The sequence below is a fragment of the Aegilops tauschii genome, chromosome 2 (assembly GCF_002575655.3).
Source record: "Aegilops tauschii subsp. strangulata cultivar AL8/78 chromosome 2, Aet v6.0, whole genome shotgun sequence".
Lineage (NCBI taxonomy): Eukaryota > Viridiplantae > Streptophyta > Magnoliopsida > Poales > Poaceae > Aegilops > Aegilops tauschii.
In genome coordinates, this window is record NC_053036.3 from 558682914 (window position 1) to 558710619 (window position 27706).

Below are 27706 nucleotides of genomic sequence, written 5' to 3' on the forward strand. Positions count from 1 at the left end.
AAACTAGTGTAGTGCCAAAAACGTTCTTATATTATGGGACACAGGGAGTACTAGTATTTATTGCATTTGCCAAGGAGTGACCTCTTCCAATGAAATGGTGTTGCTAAGTTTACTTCATTTAATTAGCTATAGACTCAAAATTGTCTTTTCACCTAGGTACACGCGCTTAGCACCGTTTCTTCCTTGGGTCACCAAACTAGTCTCTCTCTTCTTGATTAACTTGCCACATCAGACTTTATGCCTATGTGGCAAGCTTAAGCACATGTAGGAGCAAGTAAAAGTAAGTACAATAGTGCGCTTTACATGACATTTTTGCATATGTGGAGAAAGAGAGGCAAGGAAAAAGTGGAGAAGTGGGCTCTCATGCAAGAGCCAGCCTCTACTACATGGTGGAGCATTGGGAGAGGCACCTGTATGGAGGTGGTCAGGAATCGGGAGACTCACGCCGGTCGTAGCGCCGCACTTAAAAGGATAATGGCAAGTCAAATCACGGGGCCCCACCTGCCCAGCAGTAACTCGCTGTCAAATCACACAGCCCTACGTTTGCAGCAGCCTACTCCCTCGTCTTCTCGCGTCTCTGTCGAACCGACTAGGCGGAACTGTCCCGCCGCCTACCGCGCAGGAAAAGCCCCGCCCTCGACTTTTAAATAGTATACAGTATACTAATTTTGTATCCATGGATTGCGCCCGCGCCATGGAGCAAAGCGTCTAGAAAACGGCGGTACACATGTACGAAGTATACAGCACGCCCGTCGCGTTCGCGTCGCACCCCAGACGGTCGGTCGGTCTGGCACGCTGCTCTCCGAATGGAACGCGCTTCATATTGCGTTTGCACACACATGTGGGACGGCAATTGAGAACCAACCATAGGCACACTCCCCGGCCCCGCAAGTCGGGTGACTTAATAGAAGAGGGAGACGAGCGATAGTACTAGAGAAGTGTTGTACTACGTTGGTGCCTGGACGATCCCTGCAAGACACGGAAGATCAGTTCGTCCATGCATGTGACCAGACTCCAGCAGACACGCCTGGATTGGCTATCGTGTACATATCGTGCAGGCTGTGTTGTACATGGCTGTAGTTGTGGTGAGAAATCTAAAAAAAGGTTTCTTGTCATCTCGCAAAATTAGGTGTCATGTGCTTCAGATCACTGCGAGGGTTAAACAGCGACAACTGAGTTGGGCTAGTCATTGGGGCACATGCACGAGCAGTGCCTACTCGGCTGCCATCTAGGTCAAGCCGGCTATGTTAATTAGGACATCTATCGACGGACCCCTTTTCTACGAGTTTATCTTTAATTTGAGCTTTGTTCCTCGTCTAGTTTGTCCGTCGGGATTCATGTTGTCTCCTTTGGGCAGTGAGGTTATGATTTCTTGTCATGTGGCATTTTTTCGTGTTATATGTTATAATCCGGCGCTTCAGATCAAAATGACGACAACTGCGTCTCCGGGCCACGTGCATGAAGACTTCTCGACAGTCATTGAAGAGGTTAAGCCGGCTCCGGTAGACAAAAGAAAACTAGTACTACTCCACTATATAGGCAGGAGCCTCCGCGCTTGCTTGCTAGTGTTGCTCTCTTCACACTGTCTCAGCCTCTCCAGATCTAAACACGACAGCGGTGGCCACACACTCTCTCTCTCTGCTCACCGCTGGTGACAGATCCAGCCGGATCCTCTCCGCCGGGGAAGGTGAGAAGGTGCAACGTTCACGCGGTCGTCCTTCGCGACGGCTCTTACCCACTGCTGGGCGCGTCCCGATCAGCCTGCCTTGCCGTTCTCTCCCAAGCACCGCTGGCGAGGAAGGGCCTCCGACCCCTTCTTCCTCGCTGCCGTAGTGTGGGCAAATCCGGCCTCCCGCCGCCCACCTAGCGACATCCCGGCGACCACCAGGTATAACTTCCTTCGAAACCGGCCTTGCTCTACTTCCCGAGCTCCTGGCGTCGCTGCATTTGTATCTTTTACTATTTCTCAGGCCCCCTCGTAGATAGGATCGATCGACTGTTCGAAAACCACCTAATTTTTTTACGTTTAAGAGGTAAAACTAGTTCATGCACTCGAATCTAGTACTACTTGGTTCAAACAAGGAAGAAAGGGGGTGGCGGTGGGGGAGGATTTGTCACCTGAATCTAGGACTTGGTCGAAAGAGGAAATAATGGGGGCGAAAAGTAGCAGAGACTGGCTATCCAACTGGTCTCTAGGTCTAATAGGGAAATAAAGGGAAACGCAGTACAAACTCAATATAAACCCGATCTATTGGTTGAAAAAGGAAAGAAAGTGGGGACTGAGGGACAAGTCAACAGAGTAAGTCCAGCACTAGATTTGCTAGCCTCACATAGTATAAGGTGGCTATACCGAACGAAAATGGGACCAACCCAGATATCCTGTTCTGATGTTTGTTGCCCCGAGCCACTCTTATGTAATGCCACTGGTAAAATGTAGCAGTCGCACTGTTAAAAGTAAGGACACGTTAAACCAATGTTGTTTTCAATGTAATGCCTCCAGTAATATGAATCAATGGCACTTCTTTACATGTCCTGCTAAAATATCCCATTAAGATAAGTTGGTTCTTTTCGTTAGAAATGCAACTGTCCTGGTCCGCCTACTCTCCCGTGCCCAAAGTAATGTCGTATTTAACGGTTGTCATAGTTAATCCTAATGCCCACACTAATATCTAGCAATGCAAGTGCTTTAGAAATTGCTACTATCCTTGTAGGATTGCCATTCAGATAAGGAACATGCTTCTTTTCATTTGATGCATGTTTCATCACTTGTTAGTCACCCTCCTTTCCTCCTTTTTTGTGCAAACAGAGATATACATTTCACGCTCGATCTTAGTTGAACTGCACAAATGATATCCAAATTATAGTTGAGCATTCCAGGAGCTTCACAACCAACCTTGATGTTGCTCAATTTTATTGCAACTAATGAAGAAGAAGCTCTGTGGGTTTCGTTTTCTGATGGAAATGGAACCGGGGCTGGAGCCCTTTTCTTAAAAAAATTGAAGAAGAAGCTGCTAGCTCATGGGACATTGCTTCATTTTAGGTGAACTGCACCAAAAGGTCCCATGAATTGAATCATCCATGTTGGTGACTGAAAGAGCCAGCTTCAGCATCCCAGTCTAAGCACCCCCGGCCTCCATCCTTGCGACGCACGGTACACCTCGTTTGCCACCTGCTCGACCCTAGTGTCACTGATAAAATGAAGTAATAATACAGTTAAAATAGAGCGAGTGTCATCTCTATCATTTCATTTCCAATGTAGATAAAGAAAGTGCTTCTCTTTGTTAATGTATGTTTCATCAACTAGTCCCATTGTTAATGTTTAAGCGTTTCTGCAAACGGGGGTGCTTAATTTTAGTTGATATGTACAAAAATAGAGATTTGAATGTCTCAAGGCGCCTCCTTGTACTACCGCTGTACACTGATGTTCATCACTGGCAGAAGGTGTATCTGGGGGACTTGGGACGATGTCCAGTATGAGGCGTACCGTATGAGGCGTCACAGGGCCCATCTCACCCTCGCAGCATGGCATACTATGATACTATCGTAATATTTTCTTCTATTTATTTTGTGTGTTTCATCAACTAGTGCCACTATAATGAATCACACTTTTTCATTATCCATGCAAACAGGGTTATTCAGCTGCATTTTGGTGGAACTGCACAAATGTACGTATGGAACCGGCATATATGCAGAGTGCGAGGTGTGCCAAGTAAAAATTACCGACACCAACCATGCTGCATGCACGCATTGGCATCCACCACCACCAGTGGGATGTGTGGCGCTCTCTGTGGACAGATCTTTCTCGGCAGCAAATCATCTAACCAAATACTAGTAGCTTATATTGGCAGTTTTCTAGGGAGTACTCTTTTCTGAAAGAAGCACCAATCTATTTTTCTTTATTTGTACACTGTGTCACAACTTTGACCCAAAGGTCCAGAGCTATTTTAGGGTGATTGGCGTAGTACTCGGAGACTGATTGTAAGCATGATTTTCATTAGCTGTCACACCGATTGTAAGCATGAGCAGGTGGAAGATTAGGTTAGTGCGAAGCTTACCTTAAACCCTACCGCCGCCGTTGAAACGAGGCGAGCGTCGAGGGAACCGTGGAGAACGGCAGGGAAGCGACGTCACGCCATCTGGCCTCCTCTTGCGGTGGGAGAACGAATACTCCTGTGGCTCCGGCTGGCTCTGCACCCTCACGAACGGCACACCATACTCGATCGATTCGTTATCCTCTAGGTGCTCGACCTTCGACCTGTACGCCCACCACCTCCGCCTGACTATCGCCTCGGGCGAATCTGTCTACTCCATCGCCCAAAGGAGATACTCGATGAACTCGGAGGACTGCGGCGTGGCTGCCGTCGAGGAGTACATGTACATCGCCGCCCTCATCGCCGCCGTCTCGCTCTTTCGCATACATTGGCACATGGCCCACACGTCCTCGAAATCTCCCACTCATTGTCAAACCAACTAAGGATCTCCTTCAACCTGGCTAACTTTGCCTGGTCGCCGCCGGCGATCTGCCTGATTCGCTGCTGCATCCTCTCCATAGATGTCCTTCTGAGTGGTCCGGTGCTAGCTTTGGAAGATGGGAGGAGAGACAGTGGTCTTGCAATAGAGAAGAGGGAGAGGCGAGACGGTGGTTTTGGAATGGAGATGATGGAGAGGAGGTGGTTTTGCAGTGGAGAAGATTAGAAGAGGGAGAGGCAAGACGGTGGTTTTGGAAAGGAGATGATGGAGAGGAGAGGAGGCGGTTTTGCAATGGAGAAGATCAGAAGAGGGAGAGGCGAGACGGTGGTTTTGGAATGGAGATGATGAAGAGGAGAGGAGGTGGTTTTGCAATGGAGAAGAGGGAGAGGAGCGTGCGGCAGCGATTTAGGATTGGACGAGAGGGCCGGCGCGCTGTGACTGGATCAAAATCAAAATCAATTTACCCTTCAATTAAGAAAGTGACCCCACATTAACTAGTCTCCCTTTTATTCTGGGTCATAATTGACCATGATTTTCGCACATAAAATATATGTTTTACGTTGCAAAAATAATATAATTTGAAAGTACATTCAGATACGAACCAAACGATACAATTTTTGGTGACATGCATTCACATTTTGCTTGTCAAATACAGTACGTGGTCAAACTTTGACCCAAAATACGCAAAACAACAAAAAATACTTCCAAGACCAGCGCCGCTCTTCCGCTCTTCTCCTCTTAAACCACCGCCGCTCCTCTCCTGTTCCAATCTAAATCCAGCGCCGCTCCTCTCCTCTTCCATTTCAAAACCACTACCCCTCCTCTCCTGTTCCAGTCCAAAACCAGCGTCGCTCCTCTCCCGTTCTAATCCAAAACCAGCGCTGCTCCTCTCCTCTTCCATTCAAAAACCACCGCCGGCGAGTGAAGGTGCTTTGGAGAAGTAGATCGATGGAGGAGTACAACCGATACGTGAGGATCGCAGACGGCGACCCTGTGAAGCTAGCTAGGATGTTGGAGATACAGTCTTGGCTTGACAACAAGGACCAACTAGCGGCGACGACGACATCCATGGCCAAATATCTGCAACAGAGCGAAAAGGCGGCGATACTTCTGGAGGGAGTCGCGCCGGAGTACATAGAGCTGCTCCTCTGGGCCGTGGAGCAAACAAATTCACCGAATCCGATCGTGAGGGAGCGGTGGTGGGAGTATCGATCCCAGATGGAGCATCCACCAGAGATTGAAGGATCGAGCATCTACAGGGTGCCGTTTGTGAGGGTGTCCTGCCAGAGCGAGCCGGTGGAGTCTTCGTTGACCGAACCCAACTGCAAGAGGAGAAAAGCAGTTGGCCTGACGACGCTTCCCCGCCATCGTCTCCCTTGCCATTCATATCGTCTCACGGGGCGGCTGTCTACCGCCGAGGAATAGGAGGGGGCTGCCCCCCCCCCCCAGCCCAATAGTCGGGCAGGTTGTGAATTGTCAGGAGGAGCTTAGGGTTGTCAGTATTTGCAGGTTGTGAATTGTGTTTTGTGTTGTGTATTTTGAGAGTACTTTCAGATATGAATGTCTTTTGAATTTCAGATTTGCAGTATTGAGCATATGAAGTATTTTATGAATTCTAGAGATCTATTTTTAGCACTTAAAAAAATGTAGTTTCATAGGAGTATAAAAGTGCAGACAATGTGATTCTCAGAGAAGAAACTACAAGTTTCAGTTTCAGATAAGAAACTGCAAGTTCAGTTTCAGATAAGAAACTGCAACTTTCAGAGGCAGAGCATTTATATTAACACGGCCTTTTCAAACAGGGTTAACATCATGTTGGAAGTTTTATTCATGGTCGAAAATGGAACTACCAACCAGTTAACATCATGCTGATCAACATTCATGCATAGCACATCTTAATATGATGCACAGTCAAAATGCCCACACAATGTCGAGTGTGCGAAACACAGAGAAAACGAGGGACGAAGTTTTGGCAAGTGTTTGACGTGGTTTTGGGCTGCCCCGTCTAGGCTTTCATTTTTAACATGCGCAGCCCACGACCTCGGATGGGAGGTCCATAGGCCTGTTTGTATTTTCTTAGGGCCATCATGTATCGACCGGCCTATGGACCTCCCATTCGAGGTTTTATTTTTGGCAGCCCAATTTATGTATTTTTTTGAAGAAAACGCAGAGGTCTGTTCTATTTTTCTATATAAGAATAGGAACGCCAGGTCCAACTTATGTTTCCCTTCTAACTATATTATATATATTTAAATTATTTTATATGTTATTATATATTATTTTTATTGTCATCATATATTTAACAGATACTTACATATGTAAGAAAACAATATCCCACATCTTATTAACTTATAAAAATAATTTCTTAACAAATAAAATCCTGGATTGTTTTGGCACGGAAATCCTAGTGATTGTGTACAAAAGCTTGGTAAGATTTAAGGACGAATGTAATAATATCACTTATTATTTAAATATATTTATAACAAAATGCTCAGCCCCTTTTTATTTTTTGATAACATTGCTGGCCCAACCCAACATTATAATTAGAATCAGCCCAGCAAAATCGTGTATTTCGAGAAAGTGCAAATGGCCTGTAATTTTTAGGAAATAAAATAAATGGGCTGCATGGACGCTACATTATTTGTTCACCCAGCCCAGCTAATGGCTGTAATTCAAAAAAAAGATCAAATTGACTGTAAATTCTACCGCGCAAAAAAAAGACTGAAATTCTGAAAAAATGGGTTGAATACGTGTCACATTTTTGGAGGCTGAAATGTGGGCCAATAGGTCGAAGCCAACGCAAGTCGGTGTCAATTTAGTCAACAAATGATTCTGACATGTTAGCCGTTGGATTTACATCCAACGACCGGCATCCATCTTCAATCTCTTGTCTTCTTCCTCCAGCGCCGCCGGGACCACCTCCCGCCTCCTGCTGCTAGCAGCTCTACTTAGCACGCTTCACTATAAAGCGCTACTCCACAGTTGGCCAGGCCATCCCTCCACCCCTCCACACCTCCTGTTCTTCTCCACCGACTGCCGAACCACACCGCACTAGAACCAGTTAACCCTCGTACACCTCTCCGTCTGCGACTCTACTCCCGCGTCTTCCCATCTCCGGCTCGTTGCTGTCCGGGGCCTCGCCATCGTCCACCACCTTGGATGCGCTCGGCGCGGCGTGGTCAACGAACGACACCATCGGAAGTAGACTGTGCGTGGAGAGGATGACAGCTGGGTCCACGGCCGCACACAAGGAAATGCCTCCTTATTACGCGCAAAATAATGATTCCTCCACCTGACATCTGGGACCCACCGGAAGGGCCTCTGTATTTCGCGAAAAATAACGTGCCCCCCGCTGACATGTCAGACCCACCAGCTATGTTCGCACGCAAGAAGTGCCTCCTTATTACGCACAAAAAAATGAATACTCCCCCTGCCAGCTGGAACCCAGCATAGTGGGAGGCTGACTTGTGGGCCTAACAAGTTGACGGGGACGGAGGGCTTTGTCAACTTAGTCAATATGGACGATTCTAGCTCCTGTTACCGTACGATGTTCATCCAACGGCCGTAGTGCTTCTTCAACCTCTGGTCTTCTTGCTCCAGCCGCCAAACCAGCGCCGGTCGTGTCGCGTGCTCCTGCCTCCCGTGGCCGGCTGTGATGCCGCGGAGGCCTCACCGCCCCCTACTACTCCCACCACTGGCTAGGCCATCCCTCTACTCACCCACACCCCCTGTTATTCTGCGGCGACAGCAGCCTCACACCGCAGCCGAACCAGTGAACCCTCGTACTCCTCTTCGCGTGGGCATCCACTGCCGTGTCTTCCCCGGCTCCGAGTCGTCCCCTTCCTAGTCCTCGCCATCGTCCACCACCGTGGTGCTCTCAGCGCGGCGTGGTCAACGTGGTCAAGGAACGACTTCCATCGGACGTGGACTGTACGTGGAGAGGCTGACAGCTGGGTCCACGGCCACAGCAGGGAAGTGCCTCCTTATTACGCGCAAAATAATGATTCCTCCACCTGACAGCGGGGACCCACCGGACGGGCCACCGTATTTCGCGAAAAAAACGTTTCGCCCTGACTGCTGGGACCCACCAGCTACATCTTCGCACGCAAGGAAGTGCGTCCGGGCAAAAAAAAATGATTCGGTCCCCTAACTGCTGGGACCCACCAGCTACATCTTCGCACGCAAGGAAGTGCGTCCGGGCAAAAAAACGATTCGCCCCCCTGACTGCTGGGACCCACCAGCTACATCTTCGCACGCAAGGAAGTGCCTGACAGTCAGGACCCACCTGGTCGAAGCGTATGTAGCGTTGTCATTCTGGTCGCGAACATGTACGTACATGTATACTGGTGGATGTAGAGGCGTGCACGTGTCGTAGTAGAGGCGCGTACGTGTCGTAGTAGAGGCGCGCACGTAGCATGTACACGTACGTACAGCGGCCATGGTGCAAGAAAGAAAATACGGCCACGTATGTGTGCATACGGGCGGGGTCTCGAACGCCTACTCGCGCATACGTACAGCCAGGGCTCGTGTACATGGCTGGGTCGGAACGGAGAAACAGCGTCGTCGTCGTGTTCATGGGGAGGCAACGGAATGCGTCGTGTTCATAGGAAGGCAACGGAATGCGTCGTGTTCATGGGGAGGCAACGGAATGTGTCGTGTTCATCGGGAGGCAACGGAACGTGTGGGAGCCAACCGGCTGGGTCGGAACGGAATGCGTGGTCGTGTTCATCGGGAGGGCTTGGATGGAACAGGCGATGGAAATGAGGCCTGGCGTACCGCAAAACGGAGGAAACGGACCTCCTACGTTCGGAACGGGGTCCTGTTGATCGGGAGGGGTGTGGCGTACCGCAAAACGGAGGAAACGGACCTCCTACGGTCGAAACGGGAGTCCTATTGATCGGGAGGGGTGTGGCGTACCGCAAAACGGAGGAAACGGACCTCCTACGGTCGAAACGGGGGTCCTGTTGATCGGGAGGGGTGTGGCGTACCGCAAAACGGACGAAACGGACCTCCTACGGTCGAGACGGGGGTCCTGTTCATCGGGAGGGGTATGGCGTACCGCAAAACGGATGAAACGGACCTCCTACGGTCGAAACGGGGGTCATGTTCATCAGGAGGGGTGTGGCGTACCGCAAAACGGGACTCCACGGGATACTGTTCATCTCCACCGTCGACCTCCTCCAGCCTCCACGAGCTCCTGTTCATCCAGCCTCAACCGCGCACTACTCCACCGGCTACTGTTCAACCACCCCTCCACGGGCACCCCTCCACCGTCTACTGTTCATCCAGCCCTCCACACCACGGGGTCCTGTTCAACCACCCCTCCACCGTCTACTGTTCATCAAGCCCTCCACACCACGGGGTCCTGTTCATCCAGAGGCAACGCCACCGCTCATTGTTCATCCAACACCCCCCACCCCCCCCCCCCCCCCCCGCGCAACGCTCACTGTTCATCCAATCGATCGGCTTCAGTAGCAGCAGTAGCGAAGGAATCGCTCGATCGGGTTCAGTTAACAGCCATCGATCGATCGCTCGGCTTCAGTAACGCGTAGCCTGCAGTGCAATCGCTCGGGTTCAGTTAGAGCCCAACGCCTCGCTCGGGTTCAGTTAGAGCCAACGCCTCGCACACACGGGCGTACGTGTACGAGAGGAACATGCATCGCTCGGTCCCCGACCAACGCCTCGTACACACGCGCGTACGTGTACGAGAGAAACGTGCATCGCTCGGCCCCCCGACCTCCTACCGTAACCGGGAACTCCCCGAAATTTTCCTCCCCCTCGCTTCTACCATGGTTTTTCCGTCATGGACGGCCCAAAGAATGTCATGCAGCTGCGTCTCCGGCCCGTCCAGGACGAAAAGCCGATTTTCTGTCATGATTTTTTGTCGTAGAAGTAGGAGCCCACCACATCTATGATGATACCGGGTTTTGTCACAATTATCGTCATAGAAGTGTCATATGTATGACAGAAAAAAAATTCGTTCGGCCCAAAATGTCACGGATGTGTCTTTTTTTTGTAGTGGAAGCATCCTTGGATCGGAAACGGCACGGCTGGAAACCAGCGCCACCAATTGAAGATGCAAAGACATAAGGAAAACTGCTGCCATGGCAGCCGAAGGTGTCACATGGACCAATCAAAGGGGAAGAGCGCGTCATCGAACGTCCAACTCAGAATCACCAGTCAGCTCGCAAGTTCGTGGGCCCATAATGGGTTAATGCCATAAAAAGTAAGGCGTGGAACGAGCGAAGCATCCTTGGATTAGAAACGGCACGGCTGAAAACCGGCTCCACCAATTGAAGATGCAATGACATCAAGAAAAAGTGCTGCCATGGCAACCGAAGGTGCCACATGGACTTATCAAGGGGAAGGGCGTGTCATCGAACGTCCAACTCGGATTCGCCAGCCAGCTAGCAGGTTCGTGGGCCCAAAATGGGTTAATGCCATAAAAAATAAGGCGTGGAACGAGCGAAGCATCCTTAGATCAGAAACGGTACGATTGGAAACCGACGCCACCAATTGAAGATGTAACGACATCAAGGAAAGGTGCTGCCATGGCAACCGAAGGTGACACATGGACCAATTAATGGGAAGGGCGCGTCATCGAACGTCCGACTCGGATTCACGAGCCAGCTAGCAGGTTCGTGGGCCCAAAATGGGTTAACGCTATAAAAAGCAGGGCGCCGAAGGAGTGAAGCATCCTTGGATCAGAAACGGCATGACTGCTTTACTTTCTGTTTCTTTCTTCTTTCCAATTCGTATTCGAGACCTGGTGTGTGTAATCGAAAGAGAGAGAACTAGTACCTAACACCATTGTTCATGGTCCATTTCCTCCATTGGTAGCTAATTGGTTTTTTTGACAGGTACTAGCTAATTGGTGGAGGGGAACAGTGGGGTTTTCCGGAGCTTCGATGCATCTGAGGTGGGGACCTCGTCGGCGTTCCCCCCGGCTGCTAGCCCGAGGCGGCGGACTGGATCTCATCAGTGACCTCCCCGACGACCTCCTCCTCCTCGTCCTCGCCGGCCTACCCTGCGTCAGCGCCGCCGCGCGCACGGAGGTCCTCTCCCGCCGGTGGCGCAGCCTCTGGGCCCGCCTCGGCCAGATCGTCTTCAGCGACGTCCCGTTCCACTCGCTCGAAGCGGTGCTCGGCCGCTTACCTCGACCCATTCCCGTGCTTTCCCTCCTCGAAATCCGCTTCCCCAACGAGCGGCTGCCATGGCCGATCCCTGAGGAGCACCTGGTCGACGCTGCCAGCGTCAACTCGTTGCTCCGCGCCGCCGCGCGGCTCGAGCCGGAGGAGTTCGAGTTTGAGCTCCCCGCGAACTTACTCGACGGTCCGCTCATCGTTGACCTGCCTTGCTTCCACCGCGCCACCTCCATCCTGCTGGACCTTCACCCCGTCGGCGTCATCCTCCGCGTGCCAGCCGGCGTCGAGTTCCCCGCACTCGAGGAGCTGCACCTGTGGGCATGCACCGTCGACATTGACGCCTTGCTCTCCTGCTCCCCGCGCTTGCGCACGCTCTGCCTGAGTAACGTTTATTCCGACAGCGACGACGACCTTGTTGTGAGCGCCACGGTTGCGGTCAGCTCGACGTCGCTGCAGGAGCTTGTCCTACGCCAAACCGACTGGATGGATGGTGTCAACATCGTTGCGCCCGTGCTTAAGCAATTGACCGTGTCTTTTTCGGCAACTAGGCTCAACCCATTATCCAAGCGTATAAACAAAGTATATATTATTGCGAGAAAAGTTGCCGAGAATGGATCAGTTTAATGCATAGAAGTGAAAAATTGCCTTTATAGATAACATGGTTGTGTCCAATACATGGCATATGCCCAGACAACACTAAATGGGCAGTGCAATCAGTCACACCAAATGCTCAGCAGCATTTTGGCACCAAAAATAAACCAACATGACAGGGCACACATAATATATATTTCAGAGGTAACAAATGGCACACATAATATAGATAACTGAACCATCATATGGATTTCTAAAAGTAAGATGCTTGTGATAGTAATGGTTCGGTCATGATAGACGATTCAGATGACATGTCTTCCAAATGCCGAGGTAACAGAAGTTGTAACATGGAGAGAAACGATATGTACTGTCCATCTACGACATATGTCAATAGCAGTGTATCATATAACTTTGTGTGAACATCTCGCTCGCTCGGGTGTTGTGACGAAAGACCTGTTGATGGTGATCACATGCTCGATCCGTCTCGCCGATGTGGTAGGCCATGGCGAGCAAGCCTTGCCAAACTTGCTCGGGTGTTGTGATGTGAGGACCTGCCGATGGACATATCATGTCAGCAAAAGAATTCAGTGTGTTTTATTTATAGTGAGAATATAATTCAAGCATCGACCTTCTCATAGCTTATTAGTACAGCTCCACATGCCAGCCTAACAATCATCCTCGCCATCATAAATAAGTGGATCTCACCATTGCACTATGTCGGGCATCAAGGATCTATTTTTCTAAAACATCTCAATGTACACCTAGCATCAATTGGCCCAATAGTAGTACTGCAGATAAAATGTGCCACTGTTAGAGCATGCCCCTATTTTTTACTCTAGCCAACAAATGAGAAAATATGGTAGTTCATGTAGTCTTAGAGCTTACATTAAAGCAGACTTTATTTTGGTACATAACCATAATATGGTAGTTCATGTAGTCTTAGAGCTTACATTAAAACAGATTTTATTTTGGTACATAACCATAATATGGTAGTTCGTGCCAGAGTCTAATTCGGTCACCCAATGAGAATTGATATTTATAGAGAACCGCAATATTTCAATAATATAAGTACTTTGACTAACAATGAAGATTACAGTTACAACCATACCATTCTGAAAACCCATATAGACTAAAATATTTTAGTAGTGCGAGCAACACAAGTGGCAAAAAATCTGGAATGAGATGGCTACATAGTACTCCAATTTTTTTGAGTAGTGAATAGAAAAGACCATAGTACATGAAGACAGAGAAGCATGGAAACACATTTGTAAATTGGCAAACAGATCTTAGAGGCATATCCTTAATATTATCAATCAAAAGGTACATGGAACTGAAACTATACAAGAACATTTATATCCTAAGAGCTAGTTTCAGTTCCCATTAGATCTGAAACTCAACCAAACGCGAGATTCATGTCCAGAACAGCAAGCAGACTAACCAGATGTTTTCCCTGGACCTGCATTTCAATCGTTAAGGGGTAGGTATGCCTTTCTCCTCTCCGGCAGATGGTGATGTGTCCCCCACCATTGCGAGCCTCCTCGTCGCTGGCCTGCGTCGCTGCGAAGGAGTGGTGGCAGCGGTTGTACCTCGTGTTGATTGCCGAGGAGCAGCGGCTGCCAAAGTCCAGCTGCGAGACGACAAACGAATCAGGAAAAGACACACAATAGACAACAAGGAGATGACCGGACGAGAGCAGAGGAAAGACTACATGCAATTGTGAATAATTATTAAGGTTGTTCCAAATTCACTGAGACATGAAAAACTAGTACAGTAGTTTTTGATTTTCAGAAGACCTTGGTTATTTTCAGCTTTACATTACCAAGGAAACCTACATGTACCTACTCTATGGGCAACCAATAATAATATATAGTACTATCTATCCATTTCCAGCTTTGTACAGAAACATCAGAACCATTCAGTAATGGGCTTATTCCATATGTGCCCCCAATTCCTTAGTTGTGCTCAGTTTTCCCCACGCTTCAAACTTTTGCTCACTTTTCCCCACTCCCTTAGCTGAAACTCTCACAAATGTTCATAACAGACGTTTGCCGTCTTGGCCGTTAACTGACTTGCGGGGCCACATTGGACTCTGTTGACTGTGGCTATGGCTTCGCTGGTTGGGCCGTGTTTGTGTTCATAGGACGGGCCCGTTAGTTTGTTGGTAATAAATTAAAAAAGCCTGCTATCGATGGATGCAGCCTGCTATGCATGCCCGGCTTTGGTATCGATGTAGCCTGCTATGCATGCGAACACCGCCACGCACGCATCTAGTGACCTAGACCTAAACACATGCATGCACGCCGACACGCACGCATTGATCCGTGCCGCACGGTTGCCGGTGGATTCAGTCGCTCCGCAGCGTTGTTTCACGCGTCGCAGGCATACGTGCCGGTGGTAGAAGGGGCAGGCTGCACGCACGCTCGCGTCCATATGTCGAGGCATCGGTTCACGCCGCACGGCTGCCGCTCGATTCAGTTGTGGGAGGCAGGCAGCCGCCAACGCAGAGCATGCAGAAGGGGGAGGCAGGCAGCCGCCAACGCAGAGCACGCAAAGCACGCTCGCATCCATTCATGTTCACACATTGATGATCGCATCGGTTCACGCACGCACTGAGTCACGATCTACGCCGTTTGCGCGTGTACCCACTTCGTCTCCCCCGGCTATTTAAACTGCCCTTCATTGCCTCTTCTTCTACAGATCCATCTGCGCCTCCCACTTCTCTTCTTCCCCCCAAGCCAAAGTCGTTCCACTCAGCGAAGCGTTCAAGATGCAGTACAACGGGCCGACGTTCCAAGAGCCGCCCACCGTGCCGGAACGGCGGTACCCCGCCAACGTCGTCGTCGAGGCATCGCTCCGCGTGTGGGCGTTCTCACGCTGGAGGGGTAGCACTGAGCTTCCACGGGGATTCCTCCGTGCGGGCTTCCACCACCTCCCGGCGGGCTCGCCGCCCATGTTCAACCTCTCGTGGAGCAGCGTCCCCACGCCAACGCTCCAGTGGTAGGGCTCGTCGTCCACTTCACCAACAGGTTCGATGCCTACTACCTGCTCGACAAGGTGTATTGGTGTGGGTGCGAGTTCATCGCATTCACCACCTATAACATCTTCACCGACTTCGAGAGCGTCTTCCCCGCTCGCAACCGCATGCACAACCTCCCGTACTACCTCGGCGACAACGGCCTTGAGGAGGAGCAGTACTGAAGCCGGCGGCGAAGAAGACGGTGAAGCCGGCGGTTAAGGTGAAGACGACGGTGAAGACATGGCGGTGTTACCCTAGCTACCCTATCTACTATGTACTGTGAGTTTGGTGTGTGTGTTGCCCGACCTAGCTACCCTATCTATGCATGTAAGGTTAATTATTATTATCTATCGATGTCGTGTTATATGTAAAAACTTATGTTGCCCTAGCAACCCTATCTAAGTTAAGTTATGTGTGTTATATTAATGCTTTGTTATGTTTGTATTTTGTTTGTCCCAAGTTTAGACACGGCTAATTGGCGTGGGAAAAATTAACCAAACTAACTAAAAATGATGTGTTTATAGATGCCTTCTAAAAATAAGAACATATTGTACATTTGTACACGGCTTTGGTTTGAGAGCTCTGTATTTTTTAGGTATTCCAAGAATACTTTGGTTTTCAGAAATATTGAAGTATCAAATACTTTGAGATGTTTGGCTTTAGTCAAAAGTGTAGTTTTATATACTTTAATATGTAGAAAACTACACTATGTTTGAAGTATATAAAAAAGAGGGTTGGACCTCTTTTTCCAATCATGAAGTATTGGTTCTCTAGGCATAATAATACTGTGGTTTGCAAATACTTTGATTCTAAAAAATGAAGGGACCCATAAAGGAAAGCCAAAAAAAATCCTCAATGAGATAGAAGAGATTGGGCAATCAAATTAATGAAAAAAGCAATCAGAAACAAAAAAGAACAAAGCAATCGTTCCTAAACAAAAAAAGAAACATCGCTTGTTTGTGGGCCTCATTTATCCTTTGGGCCTATTGCAGCTTGATTCTCTTTGGGCCCGCGAACTAGGTTTTTTTTCTAGCAGAACTGACGAACTCGAGGACAAAAGTTTGGCAAGTACGAGAGAGAAGAGATGAACTTCATGTATATCCCGAGCTAGGGTATGAGCCAACACTCGAGGTTATTAGCTAACAAAATAATCCTATCACTGAACTGGTAGTTGTCTTCTGCCGAAACTGAAAGTGTCGAAACTTAACACTAAACTGCATACATTCACAGATCGACAGTTGCACTAAACAGAGTTGCATTTGAGATAAACAGACTTGGATTGCTAAGCAGTGGCAACACCAGTAGACAAACATCTCTAACGAGAGATGGCCATCAAGTAAAAAATTCCTAGAGCAAGTATTCCTAAAGCTATCAGATTGGATTGCTTCTTCAACTCAATCAGCTGCTTGAAGTACTTGTTCATCTTCTTCAATTCCGTCTTCAGTTCGACATCTACCACCATCGGGTATTCCGAACGCGCTACTGCTGCCGGAGCGGCACTGTCATGGGGAAGATTGAACTCGCGGATTGCATTCCCCCTCGAATCCAGCAAGCCCAACCCTTGAAGCCTCTGGATGTAATCATCCATCCACTCGAAATGGTGGCATTTCTTCACGATCTGAAAACGAAATCATGTAACCTAAATCCAAATCTGACAGATTTTTTGAGAAATTAGAGATAAAGGATGCGAGGAAAACTCAGATCTAACCTGCCCCTCCGGCTTGCTCTCGCATTTGACGAACTCGCGCCCAAAGTTCCCATTCTTCTCCTCCTTCGAAGTCAACCGCTTCAATGGCGCAGTCCATGGGCAGTCAGTGCATCGAGTCATCGGCACTGGACCATACACCGGCCACGTGGAACGGGGGGCTGACGAGGAGGTCGACATATCGCCCGAGAGGAAGAAACAGAGGAATTGCTCGATCTGCTCGATGCCTTTGTCTGTCAGATGGAGAAGAGGAGAAGGGGAAGCTATATTGACGATTCGCCACATTGTATTTTGCAGTTTGAATATTTGAACCAACTCTTAACACTGACATGTGGTGGTCATGTGCGAAAAATACAATTTCATATGTAAAGTGGGGCAGACTGTAAAAACCCGAGAAGGACAGTGCAGTAGCCAATCAGGATGCATCACGCGGATCGCGCATGCCTGCCCCACATCTGACGGGTGGTGTTTGGCACTTGGTAGGATCCGACGGCGGAGGTTCGACGCTAGGGTTTGGAGCATTTCTGCGGGGTTATGAGCGAGTCAACGGGGTTATTAGGGTTTGACCAGATTTCAAATGGCCATAACTAAATTAGAAAAACTCGCAAAAATATAAAACAAACATAGTTCGTCCGTTTATGAGACCTAGTTACCATAAAAAAATATAAACTCGGTATAGGGGCGTTTTTTTGAAAAATCATTTTTTGAAGTGATCTGTCGAAATCAAGTTCAAATGTTTTTTAAAAAATTCTAAAAAAATCAAAATGCTGTAATTCTTGCGCACATAGTCGTCATATGTGACAAGGTTATGAGAAAAAATATAAACTTGGTGTAGGTCATTTTCATGAAAAAAAGCTTCACACAAATGAGCTATCACCTATGAACATGTTCAGAGTTCGTAGAATAGGGAGAGAGGGTTTAGGGTTTAAAAAAAATCAAAATAATTCAAAAAAAATCAGAAAAATCTCCATAGCTTCATTTTGGAGTGAATAAGAAGGATCTAAACTTACTTTTTCATTTTCATATCTAAAACGTGTTATTTGACGGTTTTGAATTAACAGCATATTTTTTCAAAAAAAATGTAGTAATATGAATATTAATCAATAAATAGTAAGACTTCTTTTTACCCTATATATATGGAACAAGTGTTAATAAAAATATATATGCCTCATTTAGGCAAGGTAAAAAAACTTGATTTCAAATAGGGCTGTTTACCCTAGCTTTCCAGCTCGTTTCTAGCACATTTCTCATTGGGACTGTTCACCTACGAATATTGGACTTCAAATGCTCGATCAAATACACCGCACAGAGCAATGAACCTCCAATGTTCAACATCAACTTTGGCTCGAATCCAAATTTTGGCCCAAATTCAAATGTTGATTTAAATTCAAATTTTGATGGAAATTTGAATTCTGACTCAAATAAGAAACCAAAGTAGAAGCAACATTATTACAACTGATAAGTTTTCACAGTAGCTCAAATCTACCAAGTTTTAAGATGCCAACATCTTAATACAAATCTACCAAGTTTTAAGCGATGGACTCGCCCTCAAATTGACAACACAAACATTTCCCAACAACTTAATTCAAATTTTTGACTTGCTCCTTGTGTTTGCAGCTGGCTTCACCGTCTTGCTCCTGATTTCCGTAGTTGAGATGCTCTTTTCTTTCAGACTCTTGTTCCTTTTGATCTTGGGCTTTACTTGGGGTTTTCCCCGTGGAGGTGCTGATGGAGTAGTTCCACTCGCCGAGCACTTGACGACCATTTGACAGTCATCTATGGGTTCATTAATCTTTAAAGGCACAATTGGAAAAATTACCCCCTCCTCTTCCTCTCTTATAGCTTCAAAACCATCAAAGGCCATGGTTTCAAAATCTTCTGCTTCTTCATCTCTTGGCCTTTTCTCCCTAGAGCTGGTAAATAAAATTATAAGCCATAGGCAAAAAAGAGAACAAATGCAAACAAAAGGGTAGCTGCATTCTACAAAGGGTGCAAACACATACCAAGATGCTTCATTTGCTGCTGCATTCTCCACTGCTTCATTTGCTGCTGCATTCTCCACTGCATCTTCAGTCTCCATTGCTGCTGCATTCTCCTCAGCAAATGCTGTTGTCCATCTTTCCTCTTCTCCAAATGATGCATCCACTGCATTGGTACAAAGCCTAGCAATATGCCCCAGAACTCCACATTTTTTGCAAGCACGCTTCTTTGGTAGACGACCCTCCTCACCTGCTCTAATCCTCTGGTTCCTTGGTCTTCCTGGTGGTCTAGTAATGACAGGAGCGTGGAGTTTGAACCCCGGATCTACTATGTTCCATTGATCTCTCCCCAATAGTGCAGGTACATTGTCAGCATAAGCAGCCATAAATTTGGCAACAGAGAAATACTCAGAGCAATATTGATCAACTTCACCATCTGCACCCCCGATAACGGTCATCAGATGTAGGGCATGTATGCATGGCTTCCCACGGATCTGCCATTGCCTACAAGTACATTCTCTAGTACTTAGGTTCACAGGATACCTCCATACCCTATTTTTAGTGTTAGTATAGGTAACCTCTCCCTCATATGTACCAGATCGGATACATTTCATCTTCAGTCCTCTTGCCTTCAAGTGCAATGCCTTAATCAGTGATGGGAGCATTTGATGACCAACATATTGTGTTTCTGCAATTCTTTTGCGAAGAGCCATCTTTATCATGATCATTTGCCTCATCTTGTCAAATGCTTGCCACAACAAGAGCCCTTTCACTGACTTGAACTTTGAATTGAAGCATTCTGCAAGGTTACTGGTCACATAATCTACTTTGCAGATTTCGTTGAATTTGCTTCTTGACCACACCTTACCATGATGTGCATCCATGTACTCCTTCACAAGAGGATTTTGGGCATACAACACTCTCAAATGGTGTTCATGCTTCCTTTTGCTGCATGTGTATGATGCTGGCCATAAGTTCTCATCATAAACTTTACCTTTGAACTTCTTTTTGAAATTATGCGCTAGGTGTTGCATACACTCCCTATGCTCCACTCCAGGGAATACAATTTCCACTGCACTCTCTAAACCCTTGCAAGCATCTGTGTGTATAGCTAAACCTGGGGGTGTGCCTATAATGTTGCGCAACTGCTGCAGAAACCAGACTCAACTTTCCTCAGACTCTGCCTCCACCACACCAAATGCAACTGGGAATAGCCAGTTGTGTCCATCAACTGCAGAAGCTGCTACTAGCTGTCCTCTCCATCTTCCAGTCAAATGTGTAGCATCTACAGCCAAATAGGGCCTGCAACCATCTAGAAACCCCTGCCAGCAAGCCTTGAAACAAACAAAAGCCCTTCTGAAGCACTCCTTCTGAAATGACTTCCCTTTTATTTTGATTGGAACTGTATGCTTGTCAATCTCTACAACACTCCCTGGACTTGCCATCTCCACTTCAGCTTTGAAAGTGTAAAGCAGCTGAAAACTGTCATTCCATTGACCATTAATTCTGTCAAGAGCCTTTTCCCTAGCATTGAAAATTCTCATGTAAGGAATTTCTATCTTGTACTTCTCAAAAAGTTTCCCATGGAGTGTTGTTGGACCAAGTCCAGGTTCTTCTCTCAGCCAATCCAATATAGCATCTGCCACCCACCTAGTTTTTGCTAGCTTGGTTTTGGCCTTCCCCCTCCCCCTCCAGGTGGACAGGTGTGCTTGTGTGGGTTTTTCTTTATCTGAAACAAAATAAAAGGGTAAAAAACAGTTAAGAAACCTTACTCAATGATCTGAAACTAAATTACTAACGAACTTGGATTACCTGAATATATTTGCTCTTTCTCATACGAGATGCATGCAACTTCCACCTACACCTAGGATATGGACAAAAACTGTGAACCTTGCTGGCTCACTCCTTTTAATCTTATAAGTGTTTTCAGATATAATGCACCATGTTGTCACTGCATTCCGACAGTCCACCATTGATTGGAAAATGGTACCTACACTAAGCTCAGGTTTTTCCATGTTCCACTCAATTGTTGGCATGTCATCACCATCGTATTCATCCTCGATTAAGCTGTCCATGTTCTCCACCTTCTCTTCATCGTCAGTGTCATCAAACCTAGCTTGGTTGATGGGCTCCTCCATATATTCATCATCCACTGCTTGCTGACTGGCTACATCGACCAGTTCAGGAAACATCATCTCGTCTTCATCATCATTTGTAGGCACAGCCTCATCAGGTTCTGCATCTTCTTCTACACCAACTACAGAAGGTACACGAGAAGCAACAGCTGAATCGGAACCAGAATTGGCAGCAGGCATGTTGTGGCTCCATGAACCACTTGCTTTACTTGGTGTCGACCTACAAGGAGTGCCGGGGTGCTGGCTATTAGCACAGACGGATGATGTCTGAATTCCCTTCCCCTTCGATTTGGAGTTTACCGAATCGGCAGCCAGCAATCCCAGCAAAAAGCAATGGCATATGATCGTCGCAAGTTAGTGGGAGAAATCTTTGCTCGTCACTGCTGAAGTAATTCAGTTCAACAGCATCGGCATCACTCCAGGGATAGGTGTTTCGGAGCTCAGCTCGCAAATCTTTGAAAGATATGCTGGTTTCTACCACTTTGGGATAGAAAAATGATGAAATCAAATGCGGTTTAGTACCACGCAGCACACTAGTTTCCATTCTAATCGCCAGCCGGAAAGCCAGCGCGGGATCAATCCTATTTTGTTGAAGGAAACAAAGGCTTCAGTTAGCCGGGTAAAATCGAGCACAAATTCGATTGATTTAAGCAAACAAAAGTCAAATACGGCCTACAATACGATTTGAACGTCAATTCGAGAGGAAACAATGCTTACCCAGGCTTAATCCATGAATTATCTGCTGCGGATTCGACCCAATCCTCTCCACGGTCGACTGCATTCCGGGCGTCCTCACTCAACATCGCTATGTAATCCCAGATGGGGAGGTGGGCTATATCTGGCGAAGACGCGGCGTCGCCGGCGAACGGAATAGGGGCATAGGGTGGAGGAAACAATTGCGGTGGACGCTGCACGACGCCGATGGAGGGGGCGGGGCGGCGCGGTGCAGTGCGGCCTGTCTAGATCTGTTTCAGATTCAGACAAGCTGCCCAATACGTGTCTCCTTGTGGTCCCACCCATTAGCAAGCAACAGACAGACGAAGACTCGGCCCCACTCGTCAGCAATTAACGATCAATGGACGGTCAAGACGGCAAACGCCCGCTATGAGCATTTGTGAGAGTTTCAGCTAAGGAGGGGGAAAGTGAGCAAATGTTTGGAGCGTGGGGAAAAGTGAGCACAACTAAGGAACCAGGGGCACTAATTTAAATATTCCTTCAATAAATACTGATGCCACATACAAAAAAGCATAGAAGATATAATAGACAACTGGAGCATTTTTCATGCTTGCCTTACCCTTGATGCCACAAAAGCAGTCTTAAGCTCGAGCATATCAACAAAGGACTCGCAAAGAAGGTGAGAACCTCACCATGGCAAAGCTATACCATTCCTTCTGCTTCATGGTGATGAACTGATGATTATGAGCTCCATACTCACCGCCGCTCCGCCTTGATAATCTCCTTGTTATCCACAGCATGGCACCTCGCATCAAAGAAATAATTTTAGAACCTGTAAAACCATATTTGGAACTAAGGAGACCTAACATTTTGTAAGATCGGAGTCGTTGAGAGCGAGTTTACTATCATAGCGACTGAAACTATATGCAAATGTGCAGGAAAACAGCGGTTGTCTCCTAAATTGGCTAAAGCTATAGAGAATAATCCATACTTGTCCATGGACTCAACATGCCAGAACTAAATTGGCAAACACTCGATACACACACCCTTATCAGGGACAGGACCAGTATAAGCAAAACATAAGTTCGCGACAAACTCGCCACCTCAGACCGAGTTCCTTAGTGGCTTGTAGCAACACAAGTTTTTAAAACATCTCTCTTAGCAACACCCAGTTCCCTTCCCCGAGTAAAGTTGGAGAGCATACCTCTGTTCGGCTTGAAGTTCTACTCCAACGAGTGAGCTAACTGACAATGTTGAATGAATAACAGGTCCAAAAAAATTTATAAGATCCAATAGCATTTCGAAAGCAACAATAGCGTTCCTACAAATTTGAGGCGACATAATTAGAAGACACAATAGTTGCTGCTAAGCTAACCATTTTCTACAGCAGGATGCCAATATAAGCATTCCTTCACATATTGCAGGATAAGTGTATGGGTCTGAACACACAAGATGATCTTTCTATTTCAATAGTACATATTTGCAAGAATAAATAGTATAAGCATGAACAAGAAAAAATACAAAAAAGAAAAATGAGCATGAACCTTCCACTCTCCTATATTATCTGAAAAGCAATGCTGCTGAATCAAAACATCGAGTCAGATTTTTTTCCTTTGGAAGGACTGTGCAGGCAGTCTATGGTTGTACTTAAGATACCTTCTGTTTTTTTTAACATTCAGCAAGACGGATAAACTTATTTCAGAAAGCTGCAATGGAAATTAAAATAGTAGTGGTGATTGAGTACAACTTAGGATGTACTTTAGGAGATGCTGAAAGTTATAGCACTATTACATATAGCTCGAGTCTTGCAGGGAAACAAAAACAGGGATATTGCTACGACATAAAATCCAACAGGAGTAAGAAAGCTTTCTTATTCATAAATATTCCATTCCCATTCGTATCACACTTAATAGGATTTGGAGCCTACTATAGTGCAAATGTAAATTAATTATCACAATGCAGGGGGAAAACCATTGCGTTTCAACGGATACAAATGTTTTCACTTGTAATTAAATCATGAACATTAATCATACAGGGCACGACACCAAACAGAACTATCCTTGGACTCATGAAAATAATTGTGAATACTGAACCTGATGTACAGTATAATAGAACCGGAGCCGCATGTACATGTGTGCAGAAGAATAGCAATAAAATTCAGTAGCCAAAGAGAAAAAAATCATGTATTCGAGTATATACTAATACAACGCAGGACAATCAGCTAACATGATAACATACAATTGTCCATGAGCATACCAACAGAGGGACAGGACAATCAGCTACCATGATAAGAGTAGGGTAGAACACAGGCCCTCCTGGCATATAAACAGAGCCGGCCATTTCGTTCCAATCCATTATATTACCAAAGACATATATATAGTCAGACCAAACAACTCCAAATTGACAAAAATATTACCATGTTGCAAAAGAAAAGACCACGACAGTAATAGCACATTTCAAAATGCCCCAGCTGAGGCACACCTCAGGCAAAACAGGAAGACGATGCCTGCCCGATATCTGCCATAGCGAACAGTAAAGAAAAACAATGTTTGGGATCAGTTGGTCTCTTGCGCGACATATACATTGGTCCACCCCTCCAAGCACAGATCCATCGTGTCACTCACGAACATATGAACGAAAAGGCAGTTGGCAGTAAGAGCCTCGAAAAGAGGCACAAACGACTAACACAAGCAAAAGATGCATGTGACAAATTAAGGAATAAAAGAAAAAACACCCCAACAGACCTAGAAGGGGGAAAATGGCAGTTTGAAAAAGATCAGAAGGACGCAGGTATATAGATACCAAAATACGGGGGAAAGAGCATGGCTCGCCTGAAGACGATAAAAACAACAACACAGACCAACCAACAACACAAAGTCCTGAAATAGAAAGATGTAGCAGAATCAACCACAACAAACATCATAATCAAAGTAAATAAGAAATCTTAGAATCACAACCGAGGCAACCAAACAATTACCAGTATATCAACATAGGTAGCATTCAAATCGCAACAAGCAGAGTATCAGAAAACAAAAGAATCGACCAGAACAACCAACAACAAAGCAGCTATGTCTCATATATAATTATAAACTGGAAACTTGGAGCTGATAGGATAACCAAATTAATTTAGCACCCAAGAACAACATTTCAGTCGACAGGACTGCAACCACAATAAGCACATACCCGAGAGGCAGGACATGAAATCTAAGTTACATATCTGAATAGTAGCTACCAGCTCAAGTTTGACACAATCAACCATGGAATAGAGAAGAAGGGAGGAGGAGCGAGCTGTAGCGAGCAGATGTACCTGCTTGAGTTGGCCCCTTCTCTTGGAGAGGACGAGACGACGATTTGGTTGTTGAGCATCTTCCAGGCCCTTGAAGCGAATCTCGACGATGTCGACGACGGAATTCCTGCTGTCGGCCACTTCACCGGCCAGGTGGCACTACTTGACCGCATTCAGGAGCGACCCGGTTGCCACATCGAGTCTGCTACGCTCCTGCATCACCAGTTTTCAGTCCACTTCCAATCTGCAAAATAAGATAAAATCATGATTGAGAAAGAGATGGACCTGTAGGTCATCGACAGTCACTTCGATGAATTTTTTCATGGAAGCCATCGTCACATTCCCGAGAAAGCTAAAGTTCTGGTGTTATATCGGAACCTACAAATACAGAAGATCGACTGTCAGACATCATGTTACTGAATTAAATTCAGAAAAGGGTTCAATCCTTACAGTCAATATCATCTGGACCAATCCCATGTATCAAATAATTTAAACTTCTGGAGAGTCATTATCACTTATCATATCACCACCCTTACAAAAAAGAGGGATGAAGCAAACAATGACGGTAGAAAAAAAAGAAACATTGTGGCACAATAGACTTACAGTGTGTGGGGCATCCAAATCCTCCATCAGTTAATGATTCAATCTGGTTAGATCTGACATAAATCAGTGTAAACTAATCAGTACTAAATGGCAAATTGCACCACTGGAATGAAGAGATGTAAAAAAAACAGTCTAATTTGCAGGGATGTGTGTGTGAGGAGAAAAGAAGCGAGTAGGAAGATGAACTGGGGTAATCCGTTGATCTGAAACCAGCGGATCTGGACTGGATATATGCTGCCGCTGCGTCCCCAGCATGGCGACAAGACCATGCTATCCACTGCGGCTCCACGGAGACGTTGTGATTCTGAGCACCAAGTGGCGGCAGCCTAAGTTAGGATCAGCTGCCTCAAGAGCACGTCGGCGGGACGATAAACGGGGAAAGAAGAAGATTCACGGACGATAAACGATTGTACTGTACTTTGATTATTTATTTCACCTCTAACTGAACTGTTACTACTCAAAACAAAAATACACTGCATATGTACCAAGAAAAGTAATCCTTGATTTCCCTTTACACAGCAATAATGAGATTAAACAGAGGAGAACATGATGCTTACATAGACATGATAATTAAGCACCAGAATTAGATATTTTGTCAGTAGCATAGCACACACATAATAAAGTAAAAGCCCAAGAAAAGAAAATTTTGTGAGAGGAATGGAATATGGAGAGAAACAACCTTGGAATCATAGTGAAAGAAAGACCACATGTACGTGTTGCTTCCAAGAATTGCCTCGTTCTTCAGGCCATTGCAGATCTGGGAAATAAAAAGCAACCGAGGTTGACATCAGCGAGAGAGAGATGGCCCGGGTGCTTTGCTCCCTGATGAACCGTGGCGAGCCAGCGTGCTGCACAGGAGCAAATGGATGGAATCCAAGCAAGAAAGCGACAGATAGAAGAAGAGGGATGGTGGACCTTGGCATCCTCGAGGTCTCTCCCGATGGAGCGCAAGAAGAAGCATGCGGCCTGGGGCTCCTCTCCCACCGTGCGGCCCAGCTTGAAGAAGCACTTGACCACTGCCCGACCAAGGAAGAACGGCGGACGTTGTGTCGGGGAAGAGCGGCGTGGCGCGCGCCCATCCTTCCCGACGCAGTTGACCCGCGACGCCTCCGGCGACCGCTGCGCGAACCCGCGGAGGCACGCGCACACGCCGTTGCGCCGGCATGGGTCCACGACACCGGCGACGCCTCCCTCTCTAGTCGCTTCCTTCACAGCGCCGTCCGGTAGGTGGCGGCGATGGCATGGCGGCGGCAGACAGGGAGGATGGGGGCGGCGGTGGCGGACGGGGAGGATGGCGGTGGCGGACGCGGAGGATGGTGGCGGCGCGGCGGACGGGAAGGATGGGGGCGGCGGCGGCGGACGGGGAGGATGGCAGGCGACGGCGGCTCGAGCGAGAGGGAGAGATGTGCGCGAGAGAGGGACAGGTGAGGAGAGCCGAACCCTAGCACTGATTGGGGAGGAGTCAACTAATCGAAAAATGACACGTGTTGACCTAGACGTGAAATGACGAAAATGCCCCCAGCGGGGCAGTCTAATTACACGCGGTGGCACGTCGGGAGTGTAACTATTCATTGTAGCAGTAGCTCCGGGTCGATCCGACAGCCCAGCTTCTCCCACCGCTCGATCCGACGCCCGGAAACGCATCAAGCGACTCGATCCAACGGCCGAAATGCCCTGGGCTCTGAGAAGCCTCAGGTTCTCCCAACTAACATATTTCGTGATAGGGAAGGTCAGCATCTTCGTCTTGGCGCCAATGGCGGAGATGGTCTCGTGGAGATGCTGCTACTTGGAGGTGCCCATCGTGTTCGGTGTTTGGCGACTCGAGCAGGTGACTCTGCAGACGGCTGCGACACCAGGACAGCTGCCTTCGCTGCACATTCATGCCAGCGCCGTACGTCCATCTCCCACTCAATTTATAGCAAGCTCTGAACAAACTGAATTTGTGAATGATATATATCGTACCAAATTGTTTTTCCAGAATTCTATTTTTGTCTGTGAAGAGGAGACATTTATGCACGAGATGGAGAAGCATATGATTGCCGAGTTTTCTGTTTTGGAGCTACATCTCGAAACAAATGGACATGTGTTTGGAGCACTCGCG

General features: G+C 47.1%; 3 protein-coding genes across 3 annotated transcripts; 1 reads left to right on the forward strand and 2 right to left on the reverse strand.

Annotated features, from left to right (window-relative positions):
- Positions 1 to 11378: 11378 nt before the first annotated feature.
- On the forward strand, positions 11379 to 12239 carry LOC109777895 (putative FBD-associated F-box protein At5g56560). The gene has a single exon (XM_020336446.3). It carries the CDS (start codon positions 11379 to 11381, stop codon positions 12237 to 12239), a length of 861 nt encoding a protein of 286 aa, XP_020192035.1.
- Positions 12240 to 12379: 140 nt separating this feature from the next.
- LOC141041258 (uncharacterized) lies at positions 12380 to 25335 on the reverse strand. Its single transcript, XM_073507385.1, has 9 exons — positions 25288 to 25335; positions 25225 to 25246; positions 25024 to 25142; positions 24133 to 24233; positions 22921 to 23037; positions 22409 to 22521; positions 13645 to 13833; positions 12835 to 12994; positions 12380 to 12757 (listed from the first exon to the last, which is right to left on the reverse strand). The coding sequence occupies exons 1-6, from the start codon at positions 25333 to 25335 to the stop codon at positions 22473 to 22475; spliced, it is 456 nt and encodes a 151-aa protein (XP_073363486.1). The 3' UTR covers positions 12380 to 12757; positions 12835 to 12994; positions 13645 to 13833; positions 22409 to 22472.
- LOC123497150 (uncharacterized) lies at positions 24822 to 27177 on the reverse strand. Its single transcript, XM_073507386.1, has 5 exons — positions 26521 to 27177; positions 26285 to 26362; positions 25606 to 25658; positions 25288 to 25380; positions 24822 to 25215 (listed from the first exon to the last, which is right to left on the reverse strand). Exons 1-3 carry the CDS (start codon positions 27175 to 27177, stop codon positions 25653 to 25655), a joined length of 741 nt encoding a protein of 246 aa, XP_073363487.1. The 3' UTR covers positions 24822 to 25215; positions 25288 to 25380; positions 25606 to 25652.
- Between the last annotated feature and the right edge of the window lie 529 nt (positions 27178 to 27706).

Bases quoted from the DNA above. Each gene is read 5' to 3' on its own strand.
- LOC141041258 (XM_073507385.1), bottom strand. From the start codon at position 25,335: ATGGCTTCCATGAAAAAATTCATCGAAGTGACTGTCGATGACCTACAG. The intron at 25,247-25,287 runs GTCCATCTCTTT...CTTATTTTGCAG, and splicing joins TGACTGTCGATGACCTACAG to ATTGGAAGTGGACTGAAAAC. The intron at 23,038-24,132 runs GTAATATTTTTG...TCAAATTTGTAG, and splicing joins GTCTTTTCTTTTGCAACATG to GAACGCTATTGTTGCTTTCG.
- LOC109777895 (XM_020336446.3), top strand. From the start codon at position 11,379: ATGCATCTGAGGTGGGGACCTCGTCGGCGTTCCCCCCGGCTGCTAGCC.
- LOC123497150 (XM_073507386.1), bottom strand. From the start codon at position 27,177: ATGAATAGTTACACTCCCGACGTGCCACCGCGTGTAATTAGACTGCCC. The intron at 26,363-26,520 runs GTCCACCATCCC...TTTATTTCCCAG, and splicing joins GAGACCTCGAGGATGCCAAG to ATCTGCAATGGCCTGAAGAA.